This window comes from Euleptes europaea, chromosome 6 (assembly GCF_029931775.1).
Source record: "Euleptes europaea isolate rEulEur1 chromosome 6, rEulEur1.hap1, whole genome shotgun sequence".
In the NCBI taxonomy this organism is placed as follows: Eukaryota; Metazoa; Chordata; class Lepidosauria; order Squamata; family Sphaerodactylidae; genus Euleptes; species Euleptes europaea.
Genome location: NC_079317.1, coordinates 10,070,911 through 10,092,770, shown reverse-complemented (window position 1 = coordinate 10,092,770; position 21,860 = coordinate 10,070,911). Strand labels below are relative to the sequence as shown.

At 45.8% G+C, this 21,860-nt stretch overlaps 1 protein-coding gene across 1 annotated transcript in view; it reads right to left on the bottom strand.

Annotated features, from left to right (window-relative positions):
• Window positions 1-16,176, bottom strand: part of MNAT1 (MNAT1 component of CDK activating kinase) — a 132,358-nt gene extending 116,182 nt beyond the window's left edge. The window contains exon 1 of the mRNA XM_056851073.1: window positions 16,088-16,176. Coding sequence (XP_056707051.1) covers window positions 16,088-16,176 — 89 coding nt within the window. The remainder of the gene's footprint in view (window positions 1-16,087) is intronic.
• Window positions 16,177-21,860: the final 5,684 nt, after the last annotated feature.

Here is a 21,860-nt window from a genome sequence, read left to right as displayed (position 1 = left end):
CTTAACCAGGGTTAGGCAAACTCATGTTGGCTACATTCTGAAAACACCAGCAAACCTCGGTTCGCGATGGGCATCGACCTCACTTTTTGCCACTCTTGTATCGTTCTTCCACAGCTATGCCACAGACTTGTCGGCTACTGTGACGGATAAGGGGTTAATCTGCAGCAAGAGCTGACAGACCAAGAGTGGGTGGAGCCAGAGAGCTGACACTCTGAGCTCTGAGAGACAGAAAGCATTCGAAGCTTGGGACCCAGCCTGGATAGGAGGCTGTGAAAGGATTTGAAGCATGGGACCAGCCAGGGAAGGCTGTGATAGATTGGAAGCTTGGTAGCGAGACTGAGCGGAAGCCAGACTGTACTCTGTGAACCTGAGGAGTTCTGTTAAAGCCGAAGTTATTGACACACACAACCTGTGGTAGTGACAGGAGCGAGAATTGGGTTAGAGAGGGCCCATTCTCAGGTCACAAGGGGAATTAGTCGCTGAGGTAAAGCTATTCCGGTAGCAGGGAGGTGTGGAGGATTACAGCCACTGAGGTAGGGTAGGCAGAGAGCGCTAGGCTAGGGGCAGAGTCTGAGAGTCTGCGTCTGAATAATAGTTCCGAGGGATAGAACTAAGCTTGAAACTAAGAACGAAAGGAATTTGAGTGAAGAAAACATCTAAGCTATTTCTCTGAAGAAATCTTGCGTATATAAATCTGACTCTGAGTTTTCCCTCCAATTTCTGTCTTTTCTTGAAAACCAATCTCTGTGAGTTCTGTTCAATAAACTTCCCTGTTTTGTCTGTTTAAGTTAAAAAGCCTAATTTCTCCTATTTCTCACTGAGGTAAATACTGGTGTGGGACTGGAGGAGAAGGAAAATAATCTCACAAATATACTCAGGCCAACGCTTTTCCCTCAGCATATACGGCCGGGCTGAGAGAGTGGGATATTGAAAAGGTTGAAAGGGGGGTGCGTCATAGCTACATTCTGAAAACACCAGCAAACCTCGGTTCGTGATGGGCATCGACCTCATTTTTTGCCACTCTTGTATTGTTCTTCCACAGCTATGCCACAGACTTTCACTGTATGCTCTTACCCACTGTCCTTCTTAACCACGGTTAGGCAAACTCATGTTGGCTACATTCTGAAAACACCAGCAAACCTTGGTTCATGATGGGCATTGACCTCATTTTTTGCCACTCTTGTATTGTTCTTCCACAGCTATGCCACAGACTTTCACTGTATGCTCTTACCCACTGTCCTTCTTAACCACGGTTAGGCAAACTCATGTTGGCTACATTCTGAAAACACCAGCAAACCTCGGTTCTGTCAGGCCTTTGCCTTTTTTTCCCGGAGGAGGCTCTTGACATGAGTCAGGCCAGGTTCTGGCCACAAGTCAAGTCCTTGGTTCTCATGCCTATGAACCTCTGCGTACAGTTCCGCTCATCCTGTTTTCTGCAGCTGTGGTAATGTTTAGTCTGTCTTCCTGGGAACCGATTATCTCGGGGTTGCCTAGCAATGTTTACCTTTTCAGTCCGTAGTGTCTTAAGCATGTAACCTGCCTGTGTTCACCATTACTAGCCTCACCTGCCTGTAAACAGTCAGTCCTTTATTCTGTCTTTTTGCTCCTAATAAAGTATTACTGCTTCAGAGCTTCCTGCCTGGATGAGTTTGCTTATGGGATGCTAGGGACAGACGCCTGATACTGACAGGTTCGTGATGGGCATCAACCTCATTTTTTGCCACTCTTGTATCATTCTTCCACAGTTATGCCACAGACTTTCACTGTATGCTCTTGCCCACTGTCCTTCTTAACCAGGGTTAGGCAAACACATGCTGGCTACCTTCTGAAATCACAAGCAAACCTCAGTTCGTGATGGGCATCGACCTCACTTTTTGCCACTCTTGTATCGTTCTTCCCTCTTTCATTTGTGCACGGTAAATGATGAAAGGGCTTTCTGATTTCAGAAGCTGCCCGGCAAACTCGGGGGTATCTATAGTAGTCAGTTCTGGATTGGGAAATTCCTGGAGATTGGGTGGGGGAGATGGAGCCTGGAGAAGGTGGGGTCCTCAGCAGAGTACTATGTCATAGAGTCCACCCTCCAAAATAGCCATTTTGTCCAGAGGAACTAATCTCTGTCATCCAGAGATCAGATTTAATTTTGGGAGATCCCAGGCCCTCCTGGTGGTGGGCTGCCCTAAACACCCCCACAACCCTTGTAAGCAGAATATTTTCTAACACTGAATCAGTTTTCCCCCAAAAAAGGATTAAACATCAGGTGGGGTATCACAACAATGTAAATATTAACACCAAGTTGTTGTGCAGTAGGGTTACCACCCTCCATGTACTAGCTACAGATCTCCTGCTATTACAACTTATCTCCAGCCAATAGGGATCAATTCACATGGAGAAAATGGCCACTTTGGCAATTGGACTCTGAGGCATTCAAGTCCCTCCCCAAACCCCGCCCTCCTCAGGCTCTGCCCCAAAAACCTCCCGCTAGTGGCAAAGAGGGACCTGGCAACCCTATTGCACAGAGTCTTAAGATGTAGTAGGAATACAATTTGGCTGGTTATTAAAAAAGCTTGAAAAGGATTTTCCTCTCGTAGCAGCAAGAAACCTGCTCGCTTGCGGGTTTGATTCCCCACTCCTCCACATGAGATTTGTTTCGCCACTCCCACACATGAAGCCAGCTGGGTGACCTTGGGCTAGTCACAGTTCTCTTAGAGGTCTCTCAGCCCCACCTACCTCACAGGGTGTCTATTGTGGGGAGGGGAAAGAAAAGTGATTGTAAGCCGCTTTGATTCTTCCTAAAATGGTACAGAAAGTCGGCATATAAAAACCAACTTTTCTTCTTCTTCTTCTTCAGCATGGTCTCTGATGGAGTCTTGGTCAAGGTTGCCTGTTGTGTCTCTGCATGTGCTTTGGACCTTCCTCCTTCTGGCCATCAATCATGTGACCAAGGTGGAATTCTCTTTCGTGCTCTGAAAGCAAACGTCTTTGGACATTAAGTGCTCCTTCAATTTTAACTCCAAAAGAAAAGAAAAAAAGACACCGGCTTTCAGAAGATTCGGGGGCAGTCATCTCTACACTGCATTCTTTGAAGGTCAAACATGTTGCCAGTAAAATCAATCACAACATTCTTGTTTTCCTCCAAGCCTGTATCAGCTGCAAATGCTATCGAGCGAGAGAAAGAGAGATACAGTCTTCCCGGTGGCCTTGACATCTTTTCCAGTTCTGTGTGGCCACAGATAGAGAAAAGGACTTTGAATCACAAAAAATCACCCCAAATGCAGAAGTCTTGGGACAGATAGGACTGGGGAGTGAAAACGCTGCTGAAGTTGAAAACTAGTAGGGCCACTTGCGATTACTGGATCCGGGCTGTCAGCTGTTGAAACACCCGTTGTCTTTTCTGGTTGACTTAAACGAAAGTAGGGTACAGGAAGTGTTTTGGGACGGAGGCCGAAATTGCTGCTTGAGACGAAAGCCTCCGTCTCTGAAACGTTTCTGGGCTTGCTTCATTTTTGTTCCTCGGCTACTCCTCTTCGTGTCTGTGTAGTCCGAGGAGCAGGGGAGAAGCGGTGTCTGAACTTCAGTTTCTTTCAAAACATGGTATGAGTTTTCTAGTCCTCATGGCATATTTGATCAGGGAAAGACGAGTGAGTTGCCCAGACTTGTGAGTTGGCCAGAACCACAAAGCACTTCAAATACCTCCTTTTTTCCCCTTCTGGGAAAAACTCGATGGGGTCACCATAAGTCAGCTGCACGTTGACGGCACCAATGCACATAGCCATCTGTTTCATTTGGTTTAATGCCTTGCAGAAAGAAGACAGGTTACGGGAAAGTCTAGCTTCCCTTTTGTGTCTTCACAGTGGATGCCATAGCATATAAGAACATAAGAAAGGCCATGCTGGATCAGACCAAGGCCCATCGACTAGCTTCCCTTTTGTGCCTTCACAGTGGATGCCATAGCATATAAGAACATAAGAAAAGCCATGCTGGATCAGACCAAGGCCCATCGAGTCCAGCAGTTCGTTCACAGTGACCAACCAGGTGCCTCTAGGAAGCCCACAGACAAGACGACTGCCGCAGCATTGCCCTGCCTGCGTTCCAAAGCACCAAATACATTAGGCATGCTCCTCTGATCCTGGAGAGAATAGGTATGCATCATGACTAGTAGCCATTTTGACTAGTAGCCATGGATAACTCCTCTCCTCCATGAACATGTCCACTCCCCTCTTCAAGCCTTCCAAGTTGGCAGCCAACACCACATCCTGGGGCAGGGAGTTCCACAATTTAACTATGTATTGTGAGAATAAATACTTCCTTTTGTACGTTTTGAATCTCTCACCCTCCACCTTCAGCAGATGACCCTGCGTTCTAGTATTATGAGGGAAGAAAGCTTCTCCTTGTCCACTCTCTCCATACTACGCATAATTTTATAGGCCTCTATCGTGTCTCCCTTTTAACCGCCGTCTTTCCAAGCTAAACAGCCCTAAGCGCTTTAACTGCTCCTCACGGGACAGTTGCTCTAGCCCCTGATCATTATGGTTGCTCTTGTGTGCATATCAAGACAGGGAGACCAGGGACTGAAAACAGAAGAGAAAGTACATGTCTTTAAGCCACTGCCAGTTACATGGAGCTGCTTAATGCCAAATCAGACCATCTTCCATCAAGGTAAGTAATATTGACTCAGACTAGCAGTGACTCTCCAGGGTCTCAGGTGGAAGACTTTCACATCATCTACTACCTGACCTGGGACCTTCTGCACGCTAAGCAGATGATCTACCATAAGAACATCAGAAAAGCCATGCTGCATCAGACCAAGGCCCATCAAGTCCAGCAGTCTATTCACACAGTGGCCAACCAGGTGCCTCAGGGAAGCTGACAAACAAGGCGACTGCAGCAGCATTACCCTGCCTGTGTTCCACATCACCTAATGTAATAGGCATACTCCTCTGATCCTGGAGAGAATAGGTATGCATCAAGACCAGTGTCCATTTTGACTAATAGTATGGATAGCCCTCTCCTCCATGAACATGTCCACACTCCCCTCTTAAAGCCATCCAGGTTGCCAGCTATCACCACATCCTGGGGCAGGGAGTTCCACAATTTAACTGTATTTAGTACCCAATTTAACTATATTTACTACCCAGCCATAGTCCTTCCCCTTCAAGCTGTAACTCTTGAAAGTGTTTTCAGACTTAGCTCTTTCCCCTGTGTGTGTGACAATGGTTACCAAGAGACACAGGAAGACACGCTATTTTGGGTTGTCACACCTAGAGTCCATCCATAACTATCATATTCCCAAGTGACAAGAGAAACACTTGCTTGTGGTACATTGACTCAGCCTCTTTCGCAATTCAAACATGAGCACTAACATTTCTAAGGCCATGGTTCCCTGGCTTCGGAGCTAGCCCAGGATGTGACAGTGACACTCTTGTAGCGAGAGCCCTGAGCGGGTTCTCGTTCCCACTTTACCGGCACATCTGGTTTTGGGGGATTGGTCCAGCCATTTGTATGTGTCCCGGAGCCAACTACAGATTGGGTGGAGTCGTGACTAATGCCGAAGGAAGGCCCTCTTCTTGAGTGGTCTAGTCATACAATAGCCCTGTTTTCTGTGAGGATGAGTGATCGGGTGGATGAGTTATATCTGAAGCAGGATGGAACGCTTTTGATGATACTGTGAATTACGATGTCATCAGGACATGAAAGTGTTAGTGAGCGGAATGGAATTCTTTTATGATTCCTCAGCATGCCCGCTTTTACTTCCATACCTGTTTTATCGACTGGGCGCTCATTACTACTAGTGATCACTTTAATTAATTTAATTACTTTAACTGCATTGCTGTACGCTTCCTGACCTTGCGGGATTGGGTGATTGGGATGTGGGAAACGTGATTAAGTACCTAGGATACACGTTTCTTTGCCATCCATTTACTGTGGCTATCACTTGCCTTTGCCATCATTTTTCTGTGGCTATCACTTGATTACCCCGGCAAGATAAGTCCAGACTGTTTGAATGGCACAGCTTCGCTAGAAATACATCGGACTGTGCAACGTCTAGGAGCCTGAGGCGCTCTTCGCCAGCTGAATCCTTTCTTGCGGCATGGTGACAACAGAGTTCTCATTCTGTTACCGGGGACTGTATGTCTTTACAATGGCCACCAATGGCTCAGCATTTGCTTTGGACTGCAAAAGATTTGAAATCTTACCACGTTTTGGTGTCTGTTTTGTCCTATTTTGTATTGTGTACTTAGATAGTTAGAGTGAGGTTGTTTCTTTGTACATCACTTTGTATTATACTGCATGTTGATTTTGTGTAACAGAGTTTGATATTTGGGCTACGTGCTTTTATTTTTTTTTGAGTTACTCTCATTACACCATAGGGTTTTCTTTTGGATTCAACCTCCAGGTGTTGGCTGGAGATATCCTGCTATTACTACTGATCTCCAGCTGATAGAGATCAGTTCACCTGGAGAAAATTTGGTAATTGGACTCTGTGGCATTAAAGTCCCTCCCTTCCCCAAGCCCCGCCCTCCTCAAGCTCCGCCCCCAAAATATCCAGGTATTTCCCAACCCAGCGGTGGCAACCCTAAGCTCTACTGACATTATAGATTTGCTTTCCTTCCGTTCTCCAATATGAGGAAACAATGAGGGACATGGGAGAAAGGCTTTCTTTTTCTTTTTTAAAAATTCTGTATTTCTCATGTAAGGTTTTGGTGTCTGCCTAAGAGAGACCACAAGGCACAAGTTACAACTAAGCCATAAACCTCTTTTCCACAGCCTTGCTCACGATAACTGTCTTTGCATTAAATGAATGTGTTTTCCTCCCTTGGGCAGGTATTTCCTTTCATTTATGCCCAAAAGGCGTGCGATAGCCTTAAACTTTCCCAACTGAGATTCATTGCAAGCAATGAAACTTAATCCCAGAGCGATAAACCTCATATGAAGCCAGGAAGGGGGAAACACAGACTGAGATTGTACACTGGGAACCGTCAAAGCAATGGCAAACTCACGGTCCTGCAGAAAGGTTGCAATACAGAAAGAGAGACCCCGGGGCATGATCCGGCCAAAGGAAACCGCATTCAAGTCCCATTAATTTCAAAGGGAGATGTTTAAGGAAATGCTTCACTCTCCCACTGCAACTGATTGCAGTAAGTAGTAAATATTTATTACGGTCCTAGACCAGAATGCTGTCATATACATAGAATTAAAGGTATAGCATAGGTTATAAATATAAACATCATATCATCAATCAGACTCCATATGAAATATTGTCGAAGGCTTTCACGGTCAGAGTTCATTGGTTCTTGTAGGTTATCCGGGCTGTGTAACCGTGGTCTTGGTATTTTCTTTCCTGACGTTTCGCCAGCAGCTGTGGCAGGCATCTTCAGAGGAGTAACACTGAAGGACAGTGTCTCTCAGTGTCAAGTGTGTAGGAAGAGTAATATATAGTCAGAAAGGGGGGGTTTGAGCTGAATCATTGTCCTGCAAAAAGTATCAAAGGTAATGTGCTAATCATTGTCCTGTAAGTATCAAGGTAATGTGCTAATGACGGTGTGGTATGTTAAAATGGAACCACTGTATCCTGAAGTGATCTGTTAATGTGTGAAATCCAAAGCTAATCTGCATGGCTATTGTTGACTGTAGTCTTTGTTAGTCTGGAGGTTTTCAGGACAGGAAGCCAAGCCTTATTCATTCTTAAACTCTCTTCTTTTCTGTTAAAGTTGTGCTGATGTTTATGAATTTCAATGGCTTCTCTGTGCAATCTGGCAAAATAGTTGGTAGAATTGGCCAGTCTTTCAGTGTCTTGGAATAAGACCCTGTGTCCTGTTTGGATATTATTAAGAAAGTTTAGAAAGAAGAAGAAGAAAAATTAATGGACTTTCTAAACCATCTTAATAATATCCACCCAAACATTCAGTTTACGATGGAAAAGGACATTGAGAGTAAACTCCCATTTCTTGATACCCTTGTCATCCGTAAAACAAACTTTCAGTTAGGTCACAAGGTCTACCAGAAACCAACTCACACAGATCGCTACTTACACAAAAACTCCAACCACCACCCCCGACAGAAAAGAGGAATAATCAAAACATTAATGGACCATGCAAGACGGATCTGTGAACCAGTTTCTCAAGGAAGAAACTAATCATCTAAATCACGCACTGCTAGCAAACGGCTATTCCAGAAATGAAATCAGAAGGGCCATTAAACCAAACAAAAATCAGAAAACTCAGGAAAAACAGTCTCCCATAGGAAAGGTATTATTGCCAATTATTAAAGGAGTCACTGATAGGATGGAGAAACATTTGAAAAAACATAACCTACAGTGTTTAAACCCACCAAGAAAATACAACAGATGCTACGATCAGCAAAAGACAAAAGAGACCCCCTCACCTCTGCAGGAGTATATCGTATACCTTGCAGCTGTGGACAAGTTTACATCGGGACAACAAAACGCAGCATACAAACAAGGATAAAAGAACATGAAAGATACTGCAGACTTGGCCAACCTGAGAAATCAGCAGTGGCTGAACATGGACTGACACAAACAGGACACAGGGTCTTATTCCAAGACACTGAAAGACTGGCCAATTCTACCAGCTATTTTGCCAGATTGCACAGAGAAGCCATTGAAATTCATAAACATCAGCACAACTTTAACAGAAAAGAAGAGAGTTTAAGAATGAATAAGGCTTGGCTTCCTGTCCTGAAAACCTCCAGACTAACAAAGACTACAGTCAACAATAGCCATGCAGATTAGCTTTGGATTTCACACATTAACAGATCACTTCAGGATACAGTGGTTCCATTTTAACATACCACACCGTCATTAGCACATTACCTTGATACTTACAGGATAATGATTAGCACATTACCTTTGATACTTTTTGCAGGACAATGATTCAGCTCAACCCAACCCCTTTCTGAGTATATATTACTCTTCCTACACACTTGACACTGAGACACTGTCCTTCAGTGTTACTCCTCTGAAGATGCCTGCCACAGCTGCTGGCGAAACGTCAGGAAAGAAAATACCAAGACCATGGTTACACAGCCCGGATAACCTACAAGAACCAATGAGACTCCATATGATTGATAATCATTCGTCACCACTAAAATATAAGATAAAATAATATTTTTTAAAAAATTAAAAGGGGTAAAGGAAGATATATAATAACTGCTTATGATCCTTCCTGTACCAGTGTAGCCCATGATTTCCTGATCTTTAAGACCAGCCTGCCAAATTTTGCCACCTTAAAAGTCAACTCCTGATTCTTATCTGATAACATAGTATAAAGGTAAAACACTCTATTCTTCCCTGGCAAGCCCTTCATTACAGGAACAATAAAAGCCTCCCCAAATTCTGGTCACTGCACCTAAAAAAGGATATTACAGAGCTTAAGAAGGTGCAGAAAAGAGCAACCAAAATGATGAGGGGACTAGAGCAACTGTCCTATGGGGAGCGGTTAAGACGCTTAGGACTGTTTAGCTTGGAAAGAAGGCGGCTAAGGGGTGACAAGATAGAGGTCTATAAAATTATGCATGGTTTGGAGAGAGTGGACATGGAGAAGTTTTTCTCCCTCTCCCATGATACTGGAACGCGAGGTCATCTGTTGAAGCTGGAGGGTGAGAGATTCAAAACAGATAAAAGGAAGTATTTTTTCACACAACTCATAGTTAAATTGTGGAACTCCCTGCCCCAGGATGTGGTGATGGCTGCAAACTTGAAAGGCTTTAAGAGGGGAGTAGACATATTCTTGGAGGAAAGGGGTATTCATGGCTATTAGTTAAAATGGATACTAGTCATGCTGCATACCTATTCTCTCTAGTATCAGAGGAGCATGCCTATTATATTGGGTGCTGTGGAACACAGGCAGGATAATGCTGCTGCAGTTGTCTTGTTTGTTGGCTTCCTAGAGGCACCTAGTTGGCCACTGTGTGAACAGACTGCTGGACTTGATGGGCCTTGATCTGATCTAGTAGGGCCTTTCTTATGTTCATATGTTTGTAGATTTTACAGTAAAAAACAACATGTTCTAAAGATTCAGCATGTCCCTCTTTACATAAACATGCACAATCCTCAAGAGGAATCCTTTTGTACTTACCCTCCAGAATAGCTATGGGGAGTGCATTAAAACACAACCAGATAAATGCTCTCCTATAATCTGGATTGTCTATATGGGAATGAGCTGTTACTCACGAAAGCTCATACCCTGCCGGAAATTTTGTTAGACTTTAAGGTGCTACTGGACTCCTGCTCTTTTCTAAGACTCTTCTAAATGAGGGCACGACATAGCTCTATACAAGGGCATCACAATGACAGCTGATTGATTCTCAATCCCTTCCTTCTAAGAATCCCCAGCACAGTTTGCCTTTTTCATTACTGCTGCATGCCAAGTCAACATTTTCCTCCAGCAATACACTACAACCTTGTGATCTCTTCCCGTCTCAGTTTCTGCCAGTCCAGACCCCAGCAGCATCGATTTAAAACTGGGACGTTTTGTTCCTATGTGCATCACCTTACTTATGTTAAACTTTATTTGCCCTGTTGTTGTTGTTGTTTTTTTGGGGGGGAATTAATCTCACCTGGCTGTTCCACAACAGGCACCACAACTGAAAACGCTCAGGTACGAGCTGTGACAGATCTGACCCAGGAGACGGACAAAAGATCCAAATGAGCTGAACGAAGGTGGAGCAAGGGTTCATACTAGAGAAGACTGTCTTTTTGGCTGCTCCTGATCATTTCATTTTTTAAAGTTATTTTAAGTTACTTATTTGGTAACACAGCTGCTCTGGAAATTCCTGAGTAAACAACAACCCTTCCCCATTTAAAAAGAACAGCGTGATGCAGTGGTTAGTGTCATAAGAAGAACATAAGAAAAGCCATGCTGGATCAGACCAAGGCCCATGAAGTCCAACAATCTGTTCACACAGTGGCCAACCAGGTGCCTCTAGGAAGCCCCCAAACAAGAGGACTGCAGCAGCATTGTCCTGCCTGTGTTCCACAGCACCTAATAGACATGCTCCTCTGATCCTGGAGAATAGCTATGCACCATGACTAGTATCCATTTTGACTAGCAGCCATGGATAGCCCTCTCCTCCATGAACACATCCGCTCCCCTCTTAAAGCCTTCCAAGTTGGCAGCCATCACCACATCCTGGGGCAGGGAGTTCCACAATTTAACTTTGCACTGTGGGGAGAAATACTTCCTTTTATCAGTTTTGTCGGACTAGGATCTGGGACAGCCAAGTTCGAATCCCCCACCCTGCCACCGGAAACTCACTTGGGCCAGTCACAGACTCTCAGCCTCGCCTACCTCACAGGGTTGCTGTGAGGATAAAATGCACATGAGGATGATGATGCTGTAATTCTCTCCGGGTACCCACTAGAGATAAAAGGGAGGAACTAAACCCACTAGAGATAAAAGGGAGGAACTAATATCTAAATAAATCGATAAGAAAGCTTATATATCAAACACTTTGGGTCCCCAGTTGGTAGAGAAGTGGGGAATGAACAAATGAATAAAGACACTGAACTCTGCGTAAGGTGACACCACTATGCGTTCCACAACAGTAAACCCACACAGAACAGGATCGCGCAGTGAGCCATTCAGTGTCGTTTACAAGATCCGAGCAGGAGAATAAAGGTCCCAGCCTTTGACATGAAGACGCGTGCCTGCCTCGTTGCGCTGGACTAGACGATTAAGCGATGCCCTGCTAACAGAAAGACCATGAAAAATCCTATTTGCCCCGACAGCTAAAGCTCACGAGCGGGAAAACTCAGCTTTTCTTGATCAAAGTAGCATTTGGAATGGGGGTGGGGAGGAAATCAGTCCTCAAAGGAATCCAGCAACACACGACTCATGAGACACCCCCCCTTCCCACCCCTTCATCAATGAGAGTTTGTCTGTTCTTGGTCCACACTCCAGGAGATCCCTGGGTTATCCATTCCCCGAACACCTTAAGCAGAGTTGCCTACTTGAAACCACTAAAACAGATTTGCATGGAAGTGTTCAAAATATGTCACCTCCGTTCTCTCTGCCGTCACAGCAGCCTTGCAAGAGAAGACAGTATTATTACACCACACAATCTTCAAATTGTTTGTTCCCTGCCTTTGTAAGCTTAAGGTGGCTTTCAAATTCTAAACATACAAAGCACAATAAAACCTTCAATAACCCGGAGCAGTAGGCAGAGAATAAAAGTAAAGCATAGATTAAAAGGTACAGTAAAAATGGTTAAATTTATTTGCAAAAATGTGAGATATGAATTGTATCAAGTATTGTATTGATAGACAGCTAGAAGGGCAGTGGAAATAGTGATGAAGGGTTTAGAAAGATCACTAATTAAACAATTTCCCAGCATGATATGAAAGATCAGTTTAAAATGAATCTGGAAGACTAATTATACTGTATGTATAGGAATAAATGAGTTTATTTGTATTTTTTTCTGAAAAGTTTAATAAAAAATTTTTTAAAAAAAACTTAATAACCCAGTTTGGGCCCCAGTAGAGACTGGAAGTTGCTCATGTAGTATCAGAAGCAAAGCAACAGTCCCTTTTTAGAGATCTGTGACAGTTTAAGAACATAAGAAGGGCCCTTCTGGATCAGACCAGGGATCCATCTGGTCCAGCGTCCTGTTTCCCACAGTAGTCCACACTGTTGTTATGGAAGCCCAACAACAGGCCACAGAGACAAAGGCAGAATAGTACCCAGATCCAGCCTGCTACAAGATATACCCAAGGAAAGTAACAACAGGTAGCCCCACTGGTTGGTACCTACAGCTCACCTGACCCATCATCAGCTTCTTCTAGATTTGGGGTGGCAGGTCACTCCTTGCTTTGGGGGAAGGGCCATAGCTCAGTGGTAGAGCATCTACTTGGCATGCAGAAGGTCCCAAGTTCAATCCCCGACATCTCCAGTTAAAGGGACTAGGCAAGTAGGTGATGTGAAAGACCTCTGTGCCTAAGACCCTGGAGAGCTGCTGCCGATCTGAGTAGGCGATACTGATTTCAATGGGCCAAGGGTCTGGTTAGGTTTAAGGCAGCTTCACGTGTATGTGATAGCCCCCGACCCCCCGCAACTTAAAACAGGTTCTTACTAACAACAAGGACAACCCAACAGAGATACAAGCGCAAGAATCAAACCACGCAATGGACCTAGATGCCAGCTTTGTTTCCACACACACTCAGGTAATACTATTATGGGAACTAATAACATCAGCTACACCACCCTTGGGCTCATCCACATGCGTATCATCCAATTCACCATTTGCCATCCTGTGCCAGCGATGCCCATCCACTATCTACACTGGACCAATATGTCTTTCTGTACGTGAGAATACCAATTAACACAAATCTGGCAAAAGAAATCCTGACATTCAGAAATCAGTGGGAGACCATTTTAATCTTCCTGGACATATCGATGCAGATCTGAAAGTTACTGTTCTACAGAAAACTTCAAAGGGAATATACAATGAGAAACTGCTGAATTAGAACTCATAAAGAAATTGAACATCTTCTGTCACCCTGGCTTAAACAGAGACTTGGATTTCCTCACTTGCTATAATGTCAAATAGCTCAAAAGAACCCACCTTTTGGAAACTTCAATTGACTTATATGAACATGTAGTATCCTACTACAACCCTATATTGATGTAAGTTAATTTTCTTATACTTTGGACTTGTTTATTCTACTTTTTTTGCCTTCAAGTCACAGCTGACTTATGGCAACCCTATAGGGCTTTCAAGCCAAGAGACATTGGGAGGTGGTTTGCCATTGCCTGCCTCCACATCACAACGCTGGTATTGCTTGGAGGTCTCCCATCTAAATACTAGCCAGGGTCAGGGCTGAGAATGTGTGACTATTCCAAGGTCACCCAGCAAGCTTCCATGGCATGAGTGAGGGTTTGAATCTGGATTTCCCAGGTCCTAGTCCGATGCCACATGCTGACTCCCTTATTCTACTTACACATTTATCTGCACCCCATAAGAAGAAGGTTTTTATATGCCAACTTTATCACTTAAGGGAGACTCAAACCAGCTTACAATCACCTTCCTTCCCCACAACAGACACCCTGTGAGGTAGGTGGGGCTGAGAGAATGTGACTTGACCAAGGTCACCCAGCTGGCTTCATGTGTAGGAGTGGAGAAACAAATCCAGTTCACCAGATTAACCTCTGCCACTCACGTGTAGGAGTGGGGAATCAAACCTGGTTCTCCAGATCACACTCCACCGCTCCAAACCACTGCTGTTAACCACTACACCATGCTGGCTCTCATAACAGTGACACTGGAACTTTAATAATCTACCCCATTCCAGTGTCTCAGAAAGAGAACCACACCGGGAAGAGTTATGACAGAATTCACACCAGGGTTGCCAGGTCCAGCCCAGCGGGCCGACAAGTGGGGAGGGGTTAATGGGGTGGCCATCAACAATTATGTGACATCACTTCCAGAGGAAATGCCAGAAGTGACATCACACCTCTCTAGGAATCATTGGAAACATATAGTAAAACCAGTTTTCTCCAGAAGTAACATTGCACCATAGGCCATTTTTTATTTTATTTTTCTCCCACCACCACTGTTGACAGCAGCAGGAAACAAAAACTGGGGTCAGAAGGGGACCGGCTACCCTAATTCACAGGAAACCTCTCTTTGCCACAGTTCCTCCCTTTCCCCCTCCCACTCTGTAAATTTACTTATAAATGTGGGCAAAAAATGTTCCTCCTAATTTGCACCTGAAGAAGTAAGCTCTGACCCATGAAAGTGAATGCTTGAAAAAAATGTTGTTAGTCTTTAAGGTGCCACTGGACTCGTTTCATTTTGCAACAACAGACTAACACGTCTAACCCACTCTGGCCTTAAATATAAACACTTGCTCACTTTAATAAGTTTAATATAGTTCACAACTTTTTTGATGCATCCCTACTGGATTAAAATTGGACACTCTCTCAGTTTAGACCTGCAAATGAAAGCTAATAAGAGATATGATTTATTTACTTACTTGCTTCACTGATACCCTACCTTTCTCCAGAACAGGGACCCAAAAGCAGCTTACTTCATTCTCCTCTCCTCCATTTTATCCCTCACCACAACCCTATGAGGTAGGTTAGGCTGAGAGAGTGTGACTGACTCACGGTCACCCAGCAAGTTTCCACCCCCAAAATCTCCCGCCGGTGGCAAAGAGGGACCTGGCAATCCTAGCCATAGAGCCCAATGGCCAAAGCGGCCATTTTTCTCCAGGGGAACTGATCTCTATCGACTGGAGATTAGTTGTAATAGCAGGAGATCTCCAGCTAGTATCTGGAGGTTGGCAGCCCTACCCAAAGTGGCCATTTCCTCCAGGGAAACTGATCTCCCTAGTCTATAGCGAGCTAGTAGTAGAAAAGAGCAAGAGTCCAGTAGCACCTTAAAGACTAAAAATATTTTCTGGCAGGGTATGAGCTTTCGTGAGCCACAGCTCACTTCTTCAGATACAGCTAGAATGTGAATCCATCTGTCTTTAAGTAGAGGAGAGTGCTGTCGAAGGCTTTCACGGTCAGAGTTCATTGGTTCTTGTAGGTTATCCGGGCTGTGTGACCGTGGTCTTGGTATTTTCTTTCCTGACATTTCGCCAGCAGCTGTGGCAGGCATCTTCAGAGGATTAACACTGAACAGACACTGTCCTTCAGTGTTACTCCTCTGAAGATGCCTGCCACAGCTGCTGGCGAAACGTCAGGAAAGAAAATACCAAGACCACGGTCACACAGCCCAGATAACCTACAAGAACCAGAGGAGAATGAATTCAGACAAGCATTAGTATGTAAATGTGAACAGTATGTAAATGTGAATAGCAGGCGTGACGGGATTAGGTGTGGTATAGCTGAGCGGTAACTCCAGCAGACCCCCAGGTCCCACCTGGAGGCTGGCATCCTGACTTCATACCCTTGAGATCAGGAAGCAGCTCTTGGGCTGATGCGGCTTCTGGACAGATCGATATAAATCCCCTACTACCTATTTTGCTCTTTAAGGAAAACGGTTACAAACTGAGGGCTGCTGGCTCGGTATGCACCGCGTCACACACCCACACCCCAACAAAAAGCACCCCCTTAGCACCACTTACAGCGTGTGGCCGCAGACGTTGACCATCAGCTTGAGGGAGGGGTTCCTGTACTTGGTGGTCTTGCAGCGGGGGCAGCCCTGGTCGTCCATGGCCCTTTATTCTCCCCCCCCCCCCGCAACGGGAGGCGCCTCCTGCCCCTCTCCCACGGTTTATTTCCAGCCTCTCCGCTTGGCTCCGCTCAAACTGTCCCCCATGGAACCCGCGTCCCTCCGCAAACCCCGACCGGGCGGATCCCGCAGCCGCGAAACGAGAGTTCCGGATGGCGGTTCTCGCGCGGCGTTGCATTCGCGCGCGTTTTGGGGACAGGGAAGGCAAGCTTGGGAGGAGGGGCGGGAGGCGGAGCTGTCAGTCAAGGGTCCTCGAGCCCCGACGAGAGTGCTAGGGCCAGTTTCAAGCCTTAGACTTACTCGGATTGGGGCTTGCAAAGGGACAGAGCGAGTTGCATTGCTGGATTGCGAAACCTGTTTTTGGTTTTCCTTTTAAGATCGGCCATTATCTCGGTGCTCTCGGGTGCAAAAGTGGTAGAGCATCTGCTTGGCATGCAGAAGGTCCCAGGTTCAATCCCCCGTATCTCCAGTTAAAGCTGTGATTCCCAACCTTTTTTTGACCAGGGACCACTAGGACTTTTTTGTTCGGTGCAGGGACCCCAAGGTTCAAAATAAAAATTCAGAGAATTTGAAAATAAACTTTAATCATAACTGTTAGTTAAACATTAAACTTAGAATAATCTTTGAATATATATTTTTATATTAGAGAACTTTTAATCGAAAATATTAATTTATTATGGGTTTATAACTTTGTTTCGCGGACCTTAATTTAGTTCTCATGGACCCCTGGCAAGTAGGTGATGTGAAAAGACCTCTGCCTGAAACCTTGGAGAGCCGCTGCAGGTCTGAGCAGACAATACTGACTTGGATGGACCAAGGGGGTCTGATTCAGTATAAGGCAGCTTCATGTGTTCAATAGCATTTTTACACCCAGGCACGCGCAAGGCTTGGGAGAGCCACCGCAGGCCCCATGACAAAAATCCAGACTGGGGGGAGGGGGTCACAACACCTAACCCAGACATCCTATGGGACACAAAGTATAGGATTTGCCCAGTTTCTTGGCTGACCAGGGCTCCCTGGATTTACACAGCAACTAGATTTGCACTAGATTGCTGCCTCGGTCTACCTACTTAGAAAACTTTTGATGTTGCGACCAAAAAAAAGAAAAAGAAGAAGAACATAAGAAAGGCCATGCTGGATCGGACCAAGGCCCATCAATTCCAGCAGTCTGTTCCCACAGTGGCCAACCAGGTGCCTCCAGGAAGCCCCCAAACAAGACGGCTGCAGCAGCACTGTCCTGCCTGTGTTCCACAGCCTCTAATATATTCGGCATGCTCCTCTGATCATGGAGAGAATAGGTAGGCATCATGACTAGCATCCATTTTGACTAGTAGCCGTGGATAGCCCTCTCCTCCATGAACATGTCCACTCCCCTCTTCAAGCCTTCCAAATTGACAGCCATCACCACATCCCGGGGCAGGGAGTTCCACAATTGAACTATGCGTTGTGTGAAGAAATACTTCGAAGCTGAGATTCGATGCAAAGTTACACGGGCTGAGTGGGTTGAAGCTCGTCTGACTCCGGACTGCTTGGGCCATCCTATGCTCTGGGAATAAAACCAATTAATTAAATTAATTAATTTAATTTGCTTCCGTGTAAACGTGCGTAGGATCAGGCTGTTCCACTCTGTCCCGTGCATGCCTATGCTGCTGAAGTAATTTACTCTTGAGTAAACACGCAGAGGCTCGGGACTGCGCAGGTGAGCCAGAAATTACTTTAGGGTGGTGAGGCAAGGGGAAAAATCAACTGAGATCCAATGATTGAGAAGTTCGAGCATACAAGCAAATTGCAGCGCGATCCTAAACATGTTGACTCAGAAATGCTGAGTCCAGTAGGGCTTACTTCCTAGTAAGGGTGTTTAGGAATGCAGTTTTAATCAATATAGGGCTATGGAGACAAGTATACAGTTCTGGTATACTTCCCTTGAGTTGGGTACGGTTTACTTTCAAACTTCTTCGGATCAACGAAATCACGGAGGGAACGGTGTATGTACTGAAGTCACAGGGTGTGATTCAGCCAAAATTCAGCATTTTAAACCACATTAATTCCAAAGAGAAAAAGAGTTCAGCAATCTATTTGGCACGTGATGAATTATCGCCCACTGACACCAACGAGTCCCGGACGTTTACTCGAAGGTAAATTCCTGGTTCATTGGAGCCTGTGTGTGTTAAGTGCCGTCAAGTTGCTTCCGACTCATGGCGACCCTATGAATGAAAGTCCTCCAAAATGTCCTATCTTTGACAGCCTTGCTTAGATCTTGCAAATTGAAGGCTGTGGCTTCCAAATAAACTCCCTTTTAACAGGCGGATCCAACACTTATGTAATTGGAAATTAAGTCTGCGCTGAATTCAGAAGGTCTTACTCGCGAGTAAACGCGTTGATACTTTACAGTCATTTGACTACATTGCATGCATATTCTTTTGGCTATATAACTTAAAAAATAATAACAACCAAGACGTTTTTCTTCTCTACTCACTTACTCCTGACCCAGTATCTAATCGCCTTTTGAATAGCAGCCAATGGCAAATAGCATCCCAAACGCTTCAGTAACGTGTGAAGCGGTGTACTCGGATCTGAGGCGAGTTAGCCGCCCTGACGGTAATGGGGAGGGGATTCACAAGTGAAGGGTTAAAAAAAAACTTCACCCCCCGAAAAAAAGGTTAGAGCTGAGCTTGTGCCACAGCAACCAAAGGGTTAAAAAGGACCCGATCTTGTTGAGTTAGCCAGGAGAGCTACAGATAGGCTCCGGCTTAACCAGCGTGTAGATCAGCTCCAATGTGCGATAGAATCCTTTCGCCCAGCTTCACCTTGAGGAAGCCTCAGAGACCCGACTGTAGGTATCTTTACTCCAAAGTAAGCCCCAAGGAATTCAGCAGAGGGCTTCCTTTCAAGTGCATCGGTTCGGGGTTACAGTCCGCTATGCTTCTATCTAGCCTAACCTTTCGATTGCTTCTTAAACTCGTTTCAGCATTCGAGAAAGAAGAATTTTTCCCATTTGCAAAAGAAAAGAAAACTCATCACTTTTCGTCCCCCCCCCCCCCAAAAAAACACCTTTTATGAATTCCTGGACAGGAGCCGATAAAGCTGAATCAGGACCCGGTCTTGAGCGAATCATCCTACTCGTGTGTAGCGCTGGCCGCGCTCCAAACCCTTCCCACATCAGACTCGCCTTTTAGATGGGAAATGGAGACTTGCCTCAACACAGCCCCTAAGCGCCTGGCCCAGGCAGGATTCGAACCCGGGGCACGGCGGCTCCCCGCTGAATGAGCGCAGAGTCGCCTCCGCCGCTGAAGGGATCGCAATCCGCATCCTCTTCGCTGCCGTTCAAAGGCCTCAAAGTCTGCACAGTTAACCCAGAATAAGTACCATTTCGAAAGAGAAGAGACGTTGCTGGGTTTTAGAATGGAAAAAGCACACGTCTGTGTCCGTCGGCCGAACTTATACAGGTTTACTCGGAAGGAAGTAAACACACACCTTTGCATTAAATTCAGTCCAGAGGAGGGCCACCAAGATGGTGAGGGGTTCGGAGACCAAGTCTTTGAGGACAGGTTGAAGGAGCTGGGTTGCAACCATAGCCTGAAGAGGAGAAGACTGAAAGGGGATATGATGACCATCTTCAAGTACTTGAAGGGCTGTCATGTAGAGGAGGGTGCCCAGTTGTTCTCTGTTGCCCCAGAAGGTCGGACCAGAACCAACGGGTTGAAATTGAATCCAAAGAGTTTCCGTTTAGACACTAGGAAGAATTTTCTAACAGAGCGGTCCCTCAGTGGAACAGGCTTCCTCAGGAGGTGGGGAGTTCTCCTTCCCTGGAGATTTTTAAGCAGAGGCTAGATGGCCATCTGTCAGCAATGCTGATTCTATGACCTTAGGCAGATGATGAGAGGGAGGGCACCTTGACCATCTTCTGGGCATGAAGTAGGGGTCACTGGGTGTGTGGGGGGGAGGTAGTTGTGAATATCCTGCGTTTGCAGGGGGTTGGACTTGATGACCCCTGGTGGTCCCTTCCAACTCTATGATTCTATGAAATGCGCAGCCCAAACCGGTGTATGGACATGTCTATGAGGTTCTGGAGCCCAGCCCTACTCGGCGGTAGGATGCCGACTGAACTCCGGGGGGCGCAAATTCCATTTAGCTCCACCGGGATCGGGTCCCGAATTATTGGAAGAAACGGTGCGGGTTTTCACGATCTGATTCTGAGAATGGTCTTCACTTTGGGGAGGTGGGGGGGATACACACAAGCCACTCCCAAATCAAAGGCCCTTTACTCTCAGAAAAACCCCTCAGCGCTGAATCGAGCCCCCAGCCCTGACGGATCGGCTCCTCCGGCCTTGCGGCTCGCTGCGCCGTATCCTGAAGGTCTCACTGGAAGTGAGCCGCTTTGAATTTCGCGCGCTGCTTCTAGCGCGCACGGTTTGCGCTGTGCCTGCCGAAAGAGAAGACGCTCCTGCGATCCTCTGATCAACCTTGCAATAAGGCGCCTGCAAAGAAAAACCGGCCACAGTTGGGCGCTTTTAAAGCGCCTGCTTAAGTCCCTCGCTGGTGCACAGGATCTTAAACAGACCCTATATTCACAGCGCAATCCTAAAGAGAGTTACTCCAGTCTAAGCCCAGTCATTTCAATGGGTTTAGACTGGAGTGACTCTGCCTAGGCCTGCGCTGTTAGTCTGGGTGGCAATCCTAAAGAGACTTTCCTGGGAGCAAGCGCCATTGCATTGCATTGGACTTACTCCTGCTTAGGCTCGCTCCCCCAGTTTCTTGCACTCATCGAGTGGTTGCGTTCCTAAAGACACTTTCCCGGGAGTAAGCCGCATCGAATGTCATTGGACTTACTCCTGAGCAGACATGCTTAGGATCGCTCCCCAGTTTCTTGCACTGGTGGATTGGATTCTTGATCGGTTCTTTCCTCTTCCTTTAAATGGGCCTAAGGAAAGTTGTTGTTGTTGTTTTAACTAAGAAACACAATGGCTCTATTGCTCCATCAATCCTCTGCATACTTTTTTCATGACGACAAGTTCCGCCTCCCCCCCCCCCCGTAAGTGATCAGGATATATAAAACTTTTTTTAAACCAAGTTCTGCCTTGGTTGCATTAGCTGGAACTTGAAATCATTCCTACCACGTCGCCTATTTCTTCCGGGCCAGCAACGGGCCATGCGCTGCACAGACAGCGGGAACTGACACGCCTCCCGGGCCTCGAAACCCCCGCACGTGAGAAAGGGTTGCTCTTTCTAATGAAAGGCTCGTGGCCCCGACCCTAGAGATCAGTGAAATCAGCTGCCTTGGGGGACGGGGCGCCTCCTCTCTGGCAATCTTGAAGCAGAGGCTGAACAAACGCTTGTCCGGGATGCTTTAGGCCGGTCCTGCATTGAGCAGGGGGTTGGACTAGATGGCCTCTAGGGCACTGGTTCCCAACCAGGGGTCCATGGACCCCCAGGGGTCCGCGAGAACTAAATTAAGGTCCACGAAACAAAGTTATAAACCCATAATAAATTAATATTTTCAATTAAAAGTTCTCTATTATAAAATATATATGTTCAAATATAATTCTAAGTTTAATGTTTAACTAACAGTTATGATTAAAGTTTATTTTCAAATTCCCGGGATTTTTATTTTGAACCTTGGGGTCCCTGCACCGAACAAAAAAGTCCTAGTGGTCCCTGGTCAAAAA